At 36.1% G+C, this 19,506-nt stretch overlaps 1 protein-coding gene across 1 annotated transcript in view; it reads right to left on the reverse strand.

The window, feature by feature from the left end:
- The window catches only part of LOC107091870 (dynein heavy chain 11, axonemal-like), a 53,295-nt gene extending 40,708 nt beyond the window's left edge, over positions 1-12,587 (reverse strand). The window contains exons 1-10 of the mRNA XM_015386050.1: positions 12,115-12,587; positions 11,681-11,824; positions 10,499-10,689; positions 8,588-8,783; positions 8,104-8,203; positions 7,319-7,530; positions 6,999-7,232; positions 5,246-5,413; positions 4,603-4,719; positions 995-1,132 (exon numbers count right to left, since the gene is read on the reverse strand). Of these exons, the coding sequence (XP_015241536.1) occupies positions 995-1,132; positions 4,603-4,719; positions 5,246-5,413; positions 6,999-7,232; positions 7,319-7,530; positions 8,104-8,203; positions 8,588-8,783; positions 10,499-10,689; positions 11,681-11,824; positions 12,115-12,417 (1,803 nt within the window). The 5' untranslated portion in view covers positions 12,418-12,587. The remainder of the gene's footprint in view (positions 1-994; positions 1,133-4,602; positions 4,720-5,245; positions 5,414-6,998; positions 7,233-7,318; positions 7,531-8,103; positions 8,204-8,587; positions 8,784-10,498; positions 10,690-11,680; positions 11,825-12,114) is intronic.
- Between the last annotated feature and the right edge of the window lie 6,919 nt (positions 12,588-19,506).

A 19,506-nucleotide genomic window follows, 5' to 3' on the forward strand; every position in this document is an offset into this window, starting at 1 on the left:
TTGCTGTTTTAATAATGTTCCAAAGGGCAGGAGAAGCAAAAGTCAGAAAATACAGAAAACCAAAATCCAGGAGATGTCAGGGAAGACACACATTGGGGCAAAGAAACAACGAGGAACCAGCAAACAATAAGAGTAAAAATGGGAGACTGAACAAAGACCAGGCTAATAAGCAGATTGGGAGCAGGTGTGGACAGAAGAATCTAAAAGGGAGCTACAGTAAGAGAAGGAGACTGACACAAGAGGGCAACAGAGGGTAAAAAGAGATACATAAGAAGTCAAAGGCAACCAAAAACTACTAGAATAACACAAAGTGGAAATAATTCCAGTGAAAACTCAAAAAAGAAAACTTAAACAGAACCAAAACCACAGCACATGGAAAAGTTTGAGGTCAAACCTAAAAAAGGTGAGGGCAACCAATTAAACAAACAAGCCTTACTCAAATACAAGCTGTGGAAAAAAAAAAAAAAATATATATATATATATATATATATATATTTCTAGAAGTTTATGGAGAAATAATATAAAATGTTTGACAGATCTAAAAAGGAAACTTTTTGTCTAAAAAAAGTTCCATTAGTAAGAAAAAAAATCAGTCTTACTGATTATATAAATATCTGGTTTTAACAGTATTTGTGATAACCCTTTAAGGGGTTCTAGGCCCAGCACACATGAGCCAATGTCCTATTAAATGTGTCCCTGCTCACACAGCAGTAAATCTAAATCATTTAATTAGCTCTTCAGTAGGATATTAAGACAGACCCAAGTTTGCTAATGACCAAGGTCTGCTGAGTTAAGGTGACATTTAAAAAAATTCAGGACAATGTCATGAGGGTTGAGTTTTAGTTTGAGACACTCTTGCTTCAGAGATTTTTAATACTATAAAACAGTAAAAAGTATATAGCATTTAGACATCAGATCAAATTTAAAAGGTAATAAGTCAGCAGGCGAATATTTAAACATCATTAAAAAGAAAATGTTCACTTTAGCCTCTCACCCCTTCTCTGTGTTGATCCAGTGAAACTTGGCAGTGATCTATTTCCTGGTTTAACATGGCCAGCAATGTATTATAATCGGTAGAAAATAACTTTTGGAGTCTAGGTCTCTCCAGAAGACTTCCAAATATTTTCAGCAGCTGGATAGAAAACAAGATTTATTTGAATGATTTAAGCACATAAAAAAAATAATGACACACTCGGTGGGAAAATTAAGACAATAAAAACTAATTGATTAAAGGGGCCTAGTTACTGTATCATTATAACCTTACTAATGTCTATGCCAGTGGCATACTCTGTTTGCAAAGGTCTTCTGATAAAATAAAGGTGCACTTTCGGCTTCATTTATTTAATTTCTATTTTTTAATAATACTTTTTGTTCTATTCGTTCGCTAGAAGAAATCACTTTGTGTATATTTACCATAACAAGACCACATGACCAGAGATACAATATTGTGCATGCAACAATGGGCAAACAATGAATTTACACATGATATATATCTAGTAGCAGTCTGGAAGTTCAAAAGAAATAGGAAAAGTACAAGATTAGGTGTAAAAGTTTGCATACAAAAAGAGGAAATGGATGATATATATGGATAAAACACAAGTAGCTCTCTACTTGCAATATTATGTAAATGTTTGGAATTTCAGTTGATGACACCCCTTACTTTTAAATCCATGTGAAATATCTTGTTAAGATGCTACAAAGAAATGAAGCTGGGAGTTTATTTTAAATACTGGTTAGGTTTTCAAAATCTGGTGAAATGCGGTTTGTCGGAGCAACTTACAAGTTTTTTGGACCTTGGAGATCTGTTGTATATTGATGCTTCTCCACAATCTCTTTGGATACTAGATTCTGCCTATCTATCTTCTCCAGATCATAAAAAACTGCAGAATGTCCACACACCATTGTGATTTATATTCACAGGTTTGATGGCGGGCTACTTATAGTAATTCCCATCAGTTAACATTATTTGACTTTTCATTTGACTTTATGCATTTCATATACAAAGAGTGTATAAAAACAACATTTCATTTTGTACAGCTTTCAGAACATTTCCATTCTATAAAGTGCAGCAGTGATCAAATGTAAACAGTGTGGGAGAACAGGCATGGTGCAAAAACTCAGTGATATGAAAGTTCAGAGCATTAAATATGTGTGTTGCAAATATGCAGAGCTTTGCACATGGGCGTTCTTCTCCTCCAGGTGTGCTAGACTCAGGTTAAGAGCAGAGGAGATGATTTCCTCAGTGAAGCGGTTCCGTCGGTAGGCAAACTGGGATGGGTCAAATGTTTGGGGGAGACTGGAGACCAGCCTTTCGAAGCACTTTATCATGATGGTAGTCAGTACTACAGGTTGGTAGTCAATGAGTGAGGTGACCTGAGGCTTCTTTGGGAGCAGAATGATGGTGGCAGACTTAAATTATGCCTGCACTATGGATTGGTCCAGCAAGGTGTTAAAATGTCTGTGAGGACACCAGCCAGCTGACCTTCACACTCCTTGTACACCCGCCCAGGTAAGTTATCAGGCCCTGGGGCCTTCCTTGGGTTGACTCTCCTCAGAGTTTTCCTCACTTCAGCTATGGCAAAGTTGAGTGCCTCCTCTCCCTGGTGTGGAATGGCTTTCATTGCTGAAGTGCTGTTTAGTGCCTCACGCCTTTCAAAGAAGTTGAGTTCATTTAGGAAGTCAGCATCAGCTGCATCTACCAGGGGGGTAGGGTGTGTTGTAGTCTGTGAACATCCATATGCCTTGCCACATCCTCCTGTTGTAAATAAACAGCAGTGATGCTTCCCACAGTGAACTCTCTGGGCAGAACGTTCTGTGGTTAACAGTCAGAAACTTGGTGTTTGGAGAGCAGAAGCTGGCGACCGATCTAGAATTTTTACGCCTCCTCTAGCCTTACCGCTGGGTTTACTGTTTCTCTCAGTGCGGTATAGTGTGAATTCCTCCAGGCTAACAGCATTGTCCAGTACTGATGAATGAAGCCAAGGCACTTTCAGGATGACGGCGCAAAAGTTGCTTTTCTCTATTTTTTGAAGAGAGTTCGAGATGGAGACTATCAATTTTGTTATCCAGTGAGCGGACGTTGGATAGCAGGATTGATGGGATCAGCGCTCTGTGGTAATTCCTTCTTAGCTTCGCCGTTATCCCGCCTCTGCAGCCCGTCTTGTGTATTCTAGCATCACACCTCCTTCAGCCTTCTTTTCGGCGTGGCCTGCTCATTTAATTAGCACCTTTAAGAATGGTGCTGATTAAACCTTAAACCTGATTGACTCTTCCACCGTACTTCCACTTTGCTCTGTCGATAAGCTGGTGAATAACTTCCCTTCCAGAGCCTCGAAACAAAATCGATTCAATTGCTTCAACTAAAGTGATGTTTTCTTTGTTTCTGTGAAGAAATGTCTCTGAAAAGGTGCTCCACCGGTCAAAAATTAAAAAAGGGAGAGTCGAAAAGCTAAAAAGTCTGAACTCCAGGTTTACTATAATATCCATAAAGAGAGACCGTAAAGATAAAATGTACAACTGAAGAATGCAAGACAATATTCATTCTTTGAGTTCATCAGCAATAACATTGACAATGCTCTGGCCTAATTTGCCACAGTTGACAGACTAACAAAACCTCCTGTGACTGTAGCATCTGAACTCCACTCTACCATAGTTTACAAACATTTGCTATTTACAGTAGTGGCATTCTACTGAACATGAAGTCCAGTACCAAAGTTGTCTCCGATTAGAACTAATTTTACCAAATTGCCCAGTTTCACCAAAAAGACTACAAAGCTTTTAAAAACACCAACTAAGCTCTTCTCCTGCTTTCTCTATGTTTTACCCACAACTTTCCTTAAGAAAACTGTGGTAAAGATTTCAGTTTACGTACATATTAATAATAACCATGCCCCTTTTGCCTGGTGTTTTCCTTCAAAACGGAAAGGACGAAACCAATTAACAAACCACTGTTGAAAAAGAGCAACTTGGAGAAGCTCCTACTGTATAAATAAAGTTTGAAGTCTTCCAATCAGGCTTCTGCACTTGTGATAGGATGGAGATTAAATGTTCGATGACATCAGTATAAATGCAGACTGTGAAAGAACCACAGTGCTGGTATTATCAGACCTTAGTGCACCATCTTAACTGCTGATCTGAACATTTTATTAGAGTGCCTAAAATTGAAAATAGATAGACAGACAAACAGACAGACAGACAGACATTAGATACTTTAATAATCCCCGATAACAGAAATTCACATGCCCGATAGCAAATTTAAAAACATATGCAATAAAAAAGAAAAAAGGATGAAAAAAAAGCATTTTTATATAATCATCTTATTATAGGTTAGATGGCAGGTACACTTGCCTTGTTTGACTTAAGCAAACATTGTCATGAAAATTGCTTGGTGTAAATTGTTTAACTTCAGTTAGGTAGATAGATATGTTTTTTGTCTTTTTCATAGTTATATTTATTGTAATCATTGTATGTAACTAGACCCCTTTAATGTTGCAAACAATTTAGAAGATGTCTACTTGCATTAATTTAATCATAAAATACTAACAATGAAATATTGGGCAGTTTACTTGGATTGTTCCAGATGTTAAAGAAGAATATATTTACCTTAAATGCTGAAGTCAGGCTTTTGGAATGTTGAAAGGCCAAATTGAGGACAGTCCCCAGCCTCTGGTCAAAATCTTTGTTCTGCTCTACAAAACGTCTGTGTTGACACACAAAATCCTGGAAAAAGGAAGTGATGGATACTGCTTTGAATGAACTACTTGGGTGTTTAAAAGTTCTGACTGAACTTACAGTATACTGTTGTGTTATTTTCATTCCCCTCAGTTTCAATTTCAGTGCAGTGTTTCAGAAACACTTCAGCTTAATCAGTTTTGGCTGCAGCAGCTTGTACTTAAGCAAAATTTATTTTGACACAAATCAATTTGGATCGAGTTTCTGTTCTGAGTCACACTGGAAGCTGTTGTAAAATAATATTTACATGTAGTAAATTAAATATTGATGCCCTGATTAATAATGTCTCCAGTCAATGGTTCTTGCATGTTGCTTAGCAACTGCTTTTCCTTTCTACCTTTCAATAACTACACTGCTGGCCTGAAAAAGAACATCTAATTGTTGTTTTTCATTATTTGGCTCGGCTTGTCAATGCAAAATTTAAATCACTGTAAATAATACCCCTCTGACGCCAAATAATAATAAATAGCAGTGTGACATCAAGCACAATAGCGACAGCCTGACACCACCTTACATCATTAGTGTAGTCAAAGGGGTCGTATTTGCTCTCTCTAAGGGTCCGCCAGCGGTCATGAAACTCTTCAGTCATGCTTAGCACCATCTCGTTTAAGATCCTTCCTCTTGATCCACCAAGTTCAACCTTTTCCAACTTCAGAAAGTCCAGGGCTGTAGCAAAAATGTCCTATTTTGGACATAAAAAGTAGCAATTGAATAAAACTAACAAGGCAATAAAATAAATGCAAATACAAAATGATTTACTTTATGAAAACAGGAAAAACATAACTTATGATTCACATAACTAAAACATTTCACTCAAAGAAAATAACTCTAAAAACCCAGAAAGATGAACAAAAGTGTCTTTTTCAGGCCTGATTTGTTTTATTTGTGTTACAGTAAAATTTTGCAGAGTAAAAGTACTTTTTTGGGGAGCATGACATTTTGTTGTATTTGTACAATGCTAGAAGTTAAAGACAGAAAGGAAATCTAAAAGCTTCAAACTAAGTGGAAAAAGAGACTAGATCTATATTTTTTGACACTGTTCTAAAATGACCAAACATACCTAGTAAATGCCCTTGCAATAGGCACACTGTGTAAATATTTTCTTGGTATTAAAGGAACCATCCAAAAGTTAGTTTTCTCTGATTTTTCTCTGAAACAGATACAAAACATGTCTGTGATCTAGAATGTTTTCCTGGATATATAGTACAGTTCACTGGGTATATTTTAAAGCAGGGGTCTTCAACGTTTTCCAGGCCAAGGACCCCCAAACTGATGGCAAGATGGAGCGGGGAACCCCTAATTATATATTTTGTATGAAATTGTGTTATATCAAACTGGTCCTATACTCACTCTATTACATATGGAGTAAAGCAACAAAAGTAATTTCGCTCTGGGATTATTAAAGTATTTCTGACTCTGATTCCTTGTTGATGGGACAGATGTTGTGAATGAAACGGTGCCCAGCTTAAATGAGCTCCTGTGTGTCTTCTGGCTCCATTTATCTGTTTACTACAGTGTCTTGAATTCATGTTAATGTTTATTTAAATATGTTTCAATAAGTGTAAATAATTGCATGGGGGAATATAAAAAAAAAAAAGTACCACCAAAATTTTCACAACCCCCATGCAGTACCTCTGTGGACCCGCTAGGGATCGCGGACCCCCTCTTGAAGACCTCCGTTTTAAAGTATACCAGTGGCTCAAAGAGTCTATGTCGTAGCTTCTAATGGGTTTAATGTGTGCAGTTAAATTTGCAGTAGCACATAAAGAAGCAGAGGGCATTTATATTCAGTTAAAATTTACTTGGAAGGGATATATTAAATCATTAATTGTGGTTTGTTGTATATATATAAATGTTTATATCTGGAGCGTATAACAAAAGTAATTTCCTTCTGGGATTATTAAAATATGTCTGATTCTGATTAATAATACATTTTAATAGAGCTATTTTTGGAGAAGGTCTGATATCTAAATTTGACTTGTGCTCATGGCACTGCTTAAATAATTTTTTTTTTTCTTACTGTGACCCTTGTATGTTAAGGTTTTGATAAAGTTAATATTTCCAATATACTTTACATCAGAAAGTCAATAGTGGAAGCAAAAGATTTAGAATAATAGTAATAAGTGCTTGTATTTAAAAAGGTCTTTGCAACACTTTTGCTCACAAATACCAATACAGTTCTTCTGCTACCTTTTAAGGACTAAAAGCTACAGTCCTGCCTTCTACCACCAAGTATAAAACAGAGCTCTGCCTGTGAATCCACACACCTCAATCATGAGGAGTCTTTCAATGATGCAGTCCAAGCGTTTGAAGACAAGTGTTGTAGGAAAGTCCCACAGCTTGACGCTCTTCTCATTACTGTAGTAAGCAGGTATCTGCTGGCGGTAAGTGTGAAACAGTTCCTTGAAGGAACGCAGAACTGAGATGCTTATTTGTACTCTCTCCATCCCCTCTTCAAGTTCCATCTTAAAAAGTTCTTCAGGAATAAGGTACGCAAATGCCTGTAGCAGACACATGTAATTTAGTTAAAAATTCATAAATTCTTCTTTCTCTTGTACATATATGGCCTGCATTAAACACTAATTACCTTTTCTATGAGCAGATTGCAGAACTCTTGCAAGAGGACAACCATTCGCTGTGGTGTGCAATAGTACTGGGAATGTTTCCAGATGAGACAAAGAGTGTGAAAAAGAGGAGGAAGTAGAGGTTCCACCTGTGGAAAACTCCTCTCTTCCAGATTGCTGATCTGTCTCCTTAGAGGCCGTAAGTACAGATCTATATCTTCTGCTTCAACCACAGCTGTAATAGTAGTAGTGTAAATGGATTATACAGGTATAATGTGTTAAAATTGCCCCAGCCTGATAAAGCACATTTCATGAAGGTAAATGAACATGTAGTAGATATACAGAGAAGATTTTCAGATTTTCAGGTACAGTATAAGTAAATGCTATTATTGTTGTTACTTTAGGGTAGCAATAGTTTCATCTGCAAAAGTAAAGGAACTCCCTTGGCTTATTTCAGGTAAAAAAAATTTCAATTGTATTCAGATGTTAGGTGTACACAAAGTAGCACATATCATCAAATGCTGGTGAAGGTTCTCAGTAGTCATAGTTATTCCGTAAAAATTCAAAAAAATAAATAATATTTTTTAAAAATATAATATTTGCATGTTTCCAAGCGATACAAGGCTTTGTCTATATAAGACTCAAACTCACTGCGGATCCAGACATTTGAATTGAGAAAGCTTTCTGGAAAGGTAGCGAAACGTCTTCAAATCTTGGAAACCAAGTCCAGTGGATATATATTTTTTTATTTTTACGGAACATATCATCAAAGTGAAAAAAAGTTTATTGTCAATGTAAGGTTATTTACCCTGATTGACTTTGACACATACATCCTTAAAGGCAGAGTAGTAACTGCTCTCTACTCTTCTCAGGATCTCTATGATTTGATTCACTTTGGAGCTCTGGATCTAAAAATGAGACAAAAAAAAAAAAAAAAAAAAAAACACAATTTAATGTTGTGACTGTTTCTATTCACATGCAAAAAGGCTATCATTAAGGACATATAACAGATAACATTAAGTGACAATACTAGCATTAACAACCGCTGATTTTTAAAATATTTTTTTCAGTTTGGCGGTTTTAATCACTCTACTTTTTCATATGAGTAATTCTTACTGTTTTTTTTTTGTTTTTTTTACGTCAACCACTTTGTAATTGTTCAACCCGACAAATATCCCCTTTACTAATTTCTGAAAGTACTCATTTGTGTGTCTATTCCTTCCTTGTGATATATTTCCATCAGTCACCCATTCACTTTTTTATTCTTTTTCTAACTGGACGTATTTAATTACTTGTGCCTGAATGCCCTTTAGGTTTTCCCTCTGAGTTGCCCAAAACTGGAGTTCCACGTTGGGGCCTGGGTGGTCTCCCTGAAGCAGAAGCATGCCAGAGTCTTTTTTGAGCACATCCCAAATCTGTCCAGACCACTGAACTATCAAAGTTTCTATAGAGTATAACAAGCTATGGTCCAGCGGCCATCCACTTGGGCTGCAGGGGACAGACAGGAAAGCAGTCAGTGAGGATAAAAATAAAAATGTAAGCTATGAAACATGAAAACACATTTTGCAGACTTCAAGTAGGAATCCACTGCTTGAGTAAGTTGGTTGTTGACAATATCCAGTAAACAAAAAGAAAACTAGACCACTTTTTACCAGTCTTATTATTTATTCTGTCCAAACTGATTTGGAAACTACTTATTAGCTGAGAAGGGACATTAGCTAACAAAAGCAATATTTCACAAACCATGACAAATTCCAAATGCTAAAAGTTCACTTTATTGAACACTTTGCACAAACTAGTTAGTTAAACTAAAATATTACTGTACTGTGGGTGATTCTGTGAAATATTGAACACATTTGGGGTAATGTTAACAAACTACATATAAAAAAGCCATCTGGCAACATGCTCACCAAAAATTGAATGCATTCTAATTCAGAGTTTAAAAACTGCAGCTATTTCTTTACTTTGGATAGCCACGTTTGAATGATTTAGAGTGGGGTAAAGGTGAGAAATTTTCAACTTTCTATATAGCATTTTGCTAATTTTCTCAATGTGAACTAAATACGTTCTGACAAAACTACTGTATTCAACATATAATAATCAAATAATTAAGCAGTGTCAAACCCTTACAAAAATATTTTCCCTTACCAAAGTAATAAAAAGAGGGAAGAGGCTGTGAAAATGCTCTCTGCAAAACCTCTGTCAAGATGGTGGCGGTTGCTTTTCTTTAAACAAAATTTGAAACACTATTTCATGGATAATAGGTTGTTTGAAGTGCACAACAAGAAAATGATTTGAAAAATTCCAAAGCCTACTTCAGAAATCACAAAATTCCTGGCTGGTTTTCTTTTATTGTGCACACAAACTAATGTTAGATAACATTAATAAAAAAAAAAAAAAAAAGCCAAGTCTTGATGCACAGCCTAAATCCATCATATTTTATTATGTAAAATTGCACCAGGACCTCTATTTTTTTTTTTTATAACGATTTCTATAGTCTAAAAGTAAAACTTCTAGAATTAGAAACCTGCACAGATTTACAGAAGATAGTTAAGACTTTATAGTGGAATCATTCATGCAATAAGTTAAACTATAATATGTATTTGTAAGATGGGGAGAGAAAATGAAATCAATCTCTCTAATCTTTAAAACTCCTTCTTGTCATTAGTATTCTGCAATACACTGTTTTGGTTCCAAGGAATCAGAATCTGAAAAGGCATTGAACACATTTTTTATCCAGATTTAATATAATTATTAATTTTTATTCTGTTAATTACCTATAGGCAAGATTGTTTCTCCCATTTTTTATGATCTAGTAGCCTTTGTTTTGTTATTTTTGAAAGTAGGCAGACAGGAAAAGGTAAAGATGTAGGCAGACAGTAAGTTGGATTAGAAAGAGGGGGAACACATGCGACAAAGGTCACCAGGCTGTCACTCCAACCTTCGACAGTGGATTGAGGATCAAAGCCTTTGCAAATGGGTTATGTACTTAACCCCTGCATCAATGGCGCACACTAATTACCTATATTTAAATTTGTTATTTTAAAAGTTAATGATTAAAAAATTCATACATTCAAAAAGCTTTTAGATAAGTCAAAACAATTACTGAAAAAAAGTGTTTCAGTAAAATGGCTGGGGTTGTTTCAAAACAAAAAAATAAGCCTTTAATTCCTGGTGACAGTAACATGGTAAGGCATTCTAACCTAAAAACAATATCTTGACGTTGTGCTCTCTCCAAACACAGTGGAAGAGGCAGCAGGGTTCTTCCCTCTGCACGGCCTCTCAGAGTCACCACCTTGCTTCTGAACCTCTCCAGGTGGTGATAGATGTCTTCAGAAACTACCCGTGGCCAGTCCTCACGATTATGCCCATAGGACAGCACACACACCAGAACCTGTAATGGGACATGGACTGTTCATAATGTCATTTTGGACTGATTTGTTTAATCAAACATAAACACACACTCAAAGATATTCTCGCTTTATTCAAGCATATACAGCATTTAGAGACTGAATACTGTGCAAAGGTTGTTTACAAAATTTTTTACAGTTTTATTCTTAAGTTTAATCGAATCGTTTTCATGTAATAGGTCAACGCAAACTGTTATTGTGTAGTAGACAGAAAGGGATACATGGTTTGCAAAATCTTTACATGTCAAATTTTGTAGTTTGTGCAATGCTGTTTTTCATCAAAATCATGACACTGTAAAAACCTATTGACGCAATTAAAACAGGAAAATCTCCCGTGTCTACCAGATTTGCACATCCGGCAATCGAAATTTGTACACATTCTTCTTTTCATAAATGTCAAGCTTAGTAAGACAGAAGGGATGTGTTTCAGGTCTTTCAAAGATTCTCAATTGAAATTAAAAACAGATTTTTTACAGGCCTTTCCCAAACTGTTGTATATTTTTGCTCTAATTCACATACATCAAATCACGTCGACTACAGCAATTTACTGGGTCCTGAGGAGTCTAAAATCACATAACATGTCATGAAGAGTAACTGCTAAATTAGATTGTATTTAAATGAATTTAGATAGGAAGGGAATGAATATGAACAATCACAATAAAATTATATTTATAGAATAAATATAAATATGAAAGTTTGAGGAACAAAATTATTAAAATTGTTACAAGAGTGGACTTTTGTAAATTGACAAAAAAGGAAACACACTAAGCGGAATGAGACAGTAGAAGTGAAAGTATTTTAATGTATTTCTATAAGCTGACTCTGGGAACCCTTACATTCCCCTTTTGTAGCACCCCCTCAAAGTTAAGTGAAAATGCTGTAAAACACATTCATATTACATAACTTTCAACATGTGTATCCCTGTATCATCATGTACTCCATAGGGGTAATAAATAGACCCATAAAGTTTCCAACCTCAGAGATGACTATAGGCAGGTGCTCCATTGGGTATCCAGGTACTTCTCCAAACCAGAACTGGTGCCTGAAACCTTGTTGGTCAATTTTCTTTACACCTTTCTTTATTACACACAGCAGCTTGGTCCTCCATGGTGGAGATGTCTTCATTGGGAAAAAAACAGTAGGAATGCTTTCAACAGCATTGAAAGCACCAGAAATAAGTAGTGACTTATTTCAAAAAATATTGGCATTAGATAGAGAATAAATAAGAATATCGATGAATGCATCTGCATCTTGGATATCTTGTTAATTTGTAGAGTAATATTTGAACACCCATAATCAGATTTTTGTTACCATAAACCCAAGGGAACTTTCAAAAAGCATGGTTTTAAACTTTTATGCTCTGTTCTTATGTAAAATATATTTATCTGTTACATGTGTGCATTTCTTACTTGAACATCCCCTGCATGCAGTGTCCCACCAGGTCCAGTGAAGAGAAGCAGCCGGCTTGTCCAGCTTTGGTCCAGAAAATCCAGTATAATCTTTTGATTCTCTTCTGAGGCAATAAAGCGGTTCCACTTATCTGTTTTCACTCGTAGCACACAGAAGGCCTGCTCTCGAAGGAAGTCCACTCTATCATCTGACAGCACCATTCCGGCCTTTAGAGAGGGTTCCTGCAGGACACGCGTTCCTCCTGCACCCCCGGTGGTTATAGCTCCACTGTTACCTCTACTTGTGCTCCCAGGCTCAGCCATGTAAGCTGTGGGACAAGAGGTGAATAATCACCTTGATTCTTTGTGTAAGAGAATGTGAAAATTAAGTAGAGGTTCCAGTGGAGCTTTGTATAAAGATACTAACCTATTTCAATCCTCTTTGACCAGCCAGATGGATTCCTCTGTGCACCTTGTTTTCTCTCGTCTTAAGTTGCCTGGAAAAGCTTTCAGCAACTGGATAGAGAACAGCACTGGTCACCGTGGCAATGTGTGTGGGGTATCTTCATTACACTAAAAGGCAGTCTCAGTTTGTGAAGCTTATAAAGCTTGTAACTCTATCCAGGTAACCTGAACTTCCAGGAGACAGACAGATGGCCCCACGGGACATACAAAAGTATATAAAAATAAAATGTTCGCTTTCCATGTTTAAATATTTTCATCAGTGGAAGAATTATTACCCTGTTCACTTGTTTTCTAAATGTTGTCCCACTACAGCTATTCCACCTAATTTGTGAATATGACCAACCTTTAAGTCATTAATCTAAGTCTAGATAGTATCTTTTTTGTAAAGGCTTTATTTGTTTCTTTAAAGATATTTGTGCCTCATAAAGACCAAGAAACACACTAGAAATTTTTGTTACCTTAATTAAAGAAACTACATTCATACAAAGTAAAACTATAACTTCTAACAGATCATAAACAAGTTTTATGCTTTTCTATAATCTATTTTTTCTATTTGGAAAAATGAAATCTGTACCATTACATACAAGTATAAATGTAATTTGGAATAAAGTAGTGACAAAAAAGTAAAACTGTATTTATTTCAAAGAATAAAAACATAATTCTGATCCAACTATATTGACCACAGACAGGATTTAGAATTCATGATAACTTAGAGCTTGACCTTTAGTTGTTAAAAGTTCATTAGTTCGATCCTATTTTTTTTTTTAAAGCTAAGCTGCAGTTCCTCTGAGTTTGTATCGTCTCCATATGATAACGGAGCCATTTCTCTTGATGATTGCAATGCCTGCACATCATAATCCTTGCTATTCTAAAACTGAGCAGACTGTGTTAGTTGGAACAGCTGCCTTGCTCATGGTGGTGCTGTGCTGCTCACACCTATTTTCAATTAGTCAGGTAATGAGATCACATTCACGTGAGTTACAGCATGTGGAAGGATAAACATCTAGTGACACTATTACCTTTGACTTGAAGTAGATATTTACTTGGAAAATAATTGTTTTAGTTGATTGTTTCTGTGATAAGGGATTTTTAATTCCAGGTAAAGTGAAATTATTGGTTTCAAACCACACATGCAGTTTTTAAGTTGAAACAACATCAACTTTTAAGTTGACCGAATTAAATGGACATTTCACTTCTTTCAGTGTAGAACAAGATAATCTGGCCTTGATAACTGGATGCAAGCGCTCTAAATAGAGGCAGGGGCAGTTGGATCACATGAGCAGTGATTAGAAACAGGTGAATAAAATGACCAATTAAGCCAGTCATCTGTGCAAAGATCATGACAGTCCCATGGGGACTGAGAAAGATCCATAAATCCACAGCTCAACTTTCCATCTAGTCTGACCAAACTTAAAGTATTTTACAAAGAAAACTAGATGTGGAAAATAGGAAGAGACACCCTGAAGGATTCCTTCATTAACTGCTTCATTGACATACAATTTGGTTCATGTTAGCCTATCTTATCTATCTTTTAAACAGAATATCTAAAAGCCACAATAAATTGTGTGTTCGTTACAAGAGGTATGAATTCTATTGTAAGGTATAGTATGAATTCTATAGTGATACTTTACTTATATGGTATAGCATGTGATGAAAAGGAGAGGGATCCAGTGACTGGCAAGACACTGAAAGACACCTGGAAATCTAATCTTGCCACAAAAAGATTTGGGCATAACTAAAAATCAAAAATCAAAAGTATTTGAAGAATTTGAAAGTGGAAATTATGCCAGAAAGTTCCGCAGGTTGAGATTACTTGTCAGTGGGCCTTTCTTAACCTGACGTCAAATACCTACATGGGTTGAACAAGTTAGCCTCCAAATTTTGTTTGATGAACCTACTGGTAAAGGGGTGTGTGACTGGTGTTTAAAATAGGTGATTTATTGGCAAGAACTTTCAAAGGATTGGAAAATGACAAAGTAACATTCTTTCATAAATGTAGAATGGCAGGTTTTAAAATATATCTTTTAACAAATCTAATAACACTATTATCTCATATGAAAAACTTTAATATATCTCCACATATATATAAAAACATTTTCTCAGTAACAACTGCTAATCCATAAATCCCTATCTAATGCAGCGCGTAGCCTCACCACATGGGGGCAGTTCGGTGTAATACTTCTAAAGGAATCCTTCAGCTTTAATCCAAAGTGACCCTAACCATGACATCCTATTATGAATGTTATGCCATTTATGTAAAAATGTGGAAAAATGGGACATTTCTCTAACTGTGTTACTTGAAATACCACAACAATGATTACCCTTATAAAAATCCTGCAGTCTGTGAGTTTAACATCCGGACATAGACATAATCCTCTTCAAATTTTTGAATATAGGAGCTTGAGAAGCCAAAGCCTCTCCGGGATGCCTGGCATTTAAGTGCATTGGTAACCTTATAGTCAAACATTTAATCCATATTTGTGATAAATCAATAAAACAGTGCACAATAATATTCATAAATGGATGAAGGACTCATTCCTTCAATAGAAGGAACATAAAAGTTTCATTTTTATCAGAGGAGAAATGTTTTTGTACAGCGTAAAAACAAGGTTTAATTATTTTATATAATATCAGAAATTATTTCTATTCTTATATATGATTGACATTCCTAATGTCAGTTTTTGTTAACCTGTAAAATGAAATGCAACCGTTGGTAGGCGATCCTTTATTGATATCATTTCTATGTGTTAAATGCGAAATTGAAACTAGAATAGTAAGTTTTAAATTTCAACAAATTCAGTGACCTGGCCCAACTGATATGGGTATCCTTAGAGATGTTTATTACAGTAATTTGTTGAAATATGGCCACATTTCTCTAGAAAAAAACTTGTTAACACTCCCTGGCCACAAATTATCTTTGAGGGTGAGATTGGGATTTTTTGATGGTTCCAAACAAAAGCATTTTTATTGTTACCACGTTTTTTAACCAACTTAACTTTATAATATAACCATAATATAACTTTCTAATGTCATGAGATGTGCCTTTTTATATATTTTTATTTTAACAAGATTTTCTACAAGTCCACACTTATACCTTAGGAAAAGCGTCTATGTGTGAGGATCATCACAGATCCTGGGAGTGGATGGTTCCTAGGAACTACCCTCTCACATTTGTGTACAGATAGAAGAGGACTGGGAGGAGAACACACTGGGGAATACTGATGATTCTTTTCACAATCCCTGAGAATCCCCTACTGCTGGTGGTCAGCAAGAGAACTGGTGATTGTCTGGTAGGTGAAAATTGGTACTCTGAGATGGTTGAGCTCCTTGTGGAGGATGTCTGGGAGGTGTTAAAAGGTGAATTGAAGTCCAAATACAGGATCCTGGGTGGTGGAGATGATGCAGGACGAAGTGCAGTCCCAGGATGACTGCATTATCTGCCAAACTATTAGTTTGATATGGAAACTACAGGGCGGTTTGTGACACATGCTTCCATCTTCCTTAGAAATCTTAAATCCTGGTACGTAGGTGGATTGCTGGTATATGGAGTACTTTAATGTCTAAGGGAGATGTGACATATTGAGGTGATGTGTGAAACTCTGCTTTTCAAACCTTTAGTAGAACGACGCACTCAATTTTGGAGGTCCAATATTCATCTCCTTAAATCTCTCTAACTTTTCTCAATTTTTTCCATGGAGACATATAAGGCAATGGTTGTGCTTTGAGATACATCCACGGGTTTATTTAAAATGTACATACAGCATATGGACTTTACATTATTACACATAACTTATTTCTTGACATCTATGGTTTTATTTCTTTGAATGTGTGGATTACATGGATTGTTACATACATCTGGTCAGAACGTTATGTCAATAGCACCTCTAGAATATATTTTAGCAAATGGTTACATATTCAATACTTATTTCACCTGCTATAACTGCCTCAATGTTAGGTGCACAACTCTTTTACCAAAGAAGAGCTTATGAACATTGAAGGAACAGCTTAAGTGGATTTAATTCCCACTTTTCTCGTATCATTAGTGGTCTTATACAACATTTTTGGGAAGGACTCACTCGCTGCTTGTTGCGCTGTCAGATGCCAGAGGAGAGAAAAAAAGAGCAGGGTCGAAAAAAAGAGCAGGCTTGCGCACATTTCCCTGCAGGGATTCCCCACAGTATTTTTGCCAGTATTTTTCTCTAGTGTACACTCACTCTGTATAAAACTAGATGAGTTTCAACCACTGATTAAGAAAGGAAGAGAATTTTATTCATCTGCTTTTCTATGCGTCATGGAGACTTAGCTGTCTGAACTAACACCACACCTTGTTTTGCAGCTGGCTGACTTCAGGTTTTTCAGAGCAGACCATGACATTGAACTATCCTGCACACCAAATGGTAGAGGTATCTGTTCTTACATCAACAACAGCTGGTCTACTGATGTGACAGTGATGCAGCAGGAATGTTCTCCTAATCTGAAATATTTTATCCTTAACTGTAAGCTTTTTTACTCCCGTATTTTACTTTGCCTCTCACCATGGTTCGTGCTCACATTTTTATCTGAGATTTCGCATGACTGGCCGACCACATACTGTGAAAGTAGCAATCAAACCATGACTCTTCTTATTGTTCTTGGTGACTTTAACAAGAGAAACCTCAGCCAGCAGCTCCTGAAATATAAAGTGCCCAACGAGAAAGAGGAAAACACACTGCACCACAGTAAGCAGTGCCTACAGTATAACACTGTCACCTGGACTGTTTTGGGTCACTCTGAACACAAGGTGGTCCAACTCATTCCTGCACCTATCTGCCGGGGTGTTATTTCTTTGCAAAAAGTTTTTTTTCTCTATTATGGCATTCTTAAAACATAAATAACTTGTGTTCTGTTCTTCCAACATATGTATTTACAGATTTACTTCCGTCATTTTTTTTTATATGTAGTGCCTTACCACTAAAGCAAATACTTCATCAGTATAAATCCCTACTTGGCAATAAAGCATTTTTTTCTGATTGTGATGCTGATTCTAAGGATTTGCATTCATATAGCTCAAAAGTGTGGATTTACACCACCAGAGGCCATAAAATCCTCATCTTGGCTTTCTTGATTGGTTTAAAGGGATGGTAATGTCAGTATTTGTAAACTTCTGAATCTAAAGATATGGTTTATTTATATTATTAATCAGTAATTGGCTCTTGCAAGTTTTCTATTGTTAAAACAATTAAACAATCAGAATAGTTTACCACTTTTCAATAAAGTTGGTTTTAATCAATATCAATGTATATGCATGTTGTAATATATGCCTCTAAAAGGGTGTGATTGAATGTGTGGGACTTTGTGTTTGTATGCCCGTCAAGAAGTTAAGTCTGGGGAGGCTGTCCCTCGGGTGTTTCCTCATGCTGTATCTAAGCCCATTTGAGCAAGCTGACAGAAGGAGCATGACTGCCCATCTCTCTGACCTCCTGCCCAATGTCAGCACTACTCTGCAGGGATGGAGAGATTCTGGTTAGAAAAGAGGTCCTAGAACAAGTGGGAAAGGCAGAAAAAGCAGAAAGGGCCAATGGGGAGACAAAGACAGAAAAAATTAGGGTGTGTGCTGGCATGGAGAATAAGAAGAGGGAGTGAGCTTTCTGAATACAAATGAAAGAGAGAATGGAGTGGATAAACCGAACAGAAAAATAGAGGTTTAAACCTAGTCATACAATATAAGTGTTTTATTGAACATTGCTTAAAAACACAACAGGAAGAGTAAAGACATGCAAAAAGTATCCTGAGACAAAATTAAATCCCCCTGCTCTAAACTCTGACTGCAATATAACCAGGAAGTGAATGTTATATTCTTCTTTAACGTTGCACAGCAAAACAGTCAATTAACTGCTGTTTTAAAAATTGTTTTAGAAATACTGTTTTAGTCCAAAGCATATTTTTCATTTAGTTGTGTCCTTCCTAATTTTTGTACTTGCTTCTCTTGCTCTCAACTTGTTGTTGCTATGCACATTATTTCCTTGACAATCAAGCTGTTGCTATTGAGTTCCGACTTTCTGCCTAGCATGCTGGCAAACTACCGGTATCTCCTGAAACACTTTTGTCCTTATTAGCCTTTCCCTTCATCTGTTGTGCTTTGCATAAACCTTGTAATATAGAAAGTACAAGGTGTATGAAAGAATTACGAAAAGAAAGAAATTATTGACTGAAAGTCTAAAAATGTTTGCCCAAGACATTTTAATACACTGATCAGATAAGGAGAAAAAAAAAGAAAAACAGACATTTTTAATGTGCAAAAACATAATCTATTTTCAATATACCATCTGCTCTAAAAAAAAAAAAAATAATAGTGGTGGCAGAATCAGATAGTTTAGGGATTTTTCCAAATTGCCTGGTCAGAGTTGATGGGAAGAAGGGTGAAACTAAATCCTTGACAGTCCTGGGAGAAAACATATTAAAAGGCTAGTGACAGGGTAAGAGATTTACAAACTGCATGTAATCTAAATGAGACTGAGCTATTTTACAGTGCATATATTTTTGCCTCCAATTATGCAAAAATGCGATAAACATACCAAGCAAAGCTTTACACCTGTAATGCAGTGATATTTGTCTCTAAAATTCACTTATGTATAGATTCAGGAATGCACAGAAATTAAAATCTTTGTTTTAACAGTTTTCAAATGTTTTCAAAAGCATATATTACTTCCTTTCCACTTCTTAAAGCTGAACCATATGGTAAATGAAATACAGAAAATGTACACTCACCGGCCACTTTATTAGGTACACCTGTCCAACTGCTCATTAACACTTAATTTCTAAGCAGCCAATCACATGGCGGCAACTCAGTGCATTTAGGCATGTAGACATGGTCAAGATAATCTCCTGCAGTTCAAACCGAGCATCAGTATGGGGAAGAAAGGTGATTTGAGTGACTTTGAACGTGGCATGATTGTTGGTGCAAGAAGG

Source organism: Cyprinodon variegatus, unplaced genomic scaffold (assembly GCF_000732505.1).
Source record: "Cyprinodon variegatus isolate N-32 unplaced genomic scaffold, C_variegatus-1.0 Scaffold355, whole genome shotgun sequence".
In the NCBI taxonomy this organism is placed as follows: Eukaryota; Metazoa; Chordata; class Actinopteri; order Cyprinodontiformes; family Cyprinodontidae; genus Cyprinodon; species Cyprinodon variegatus.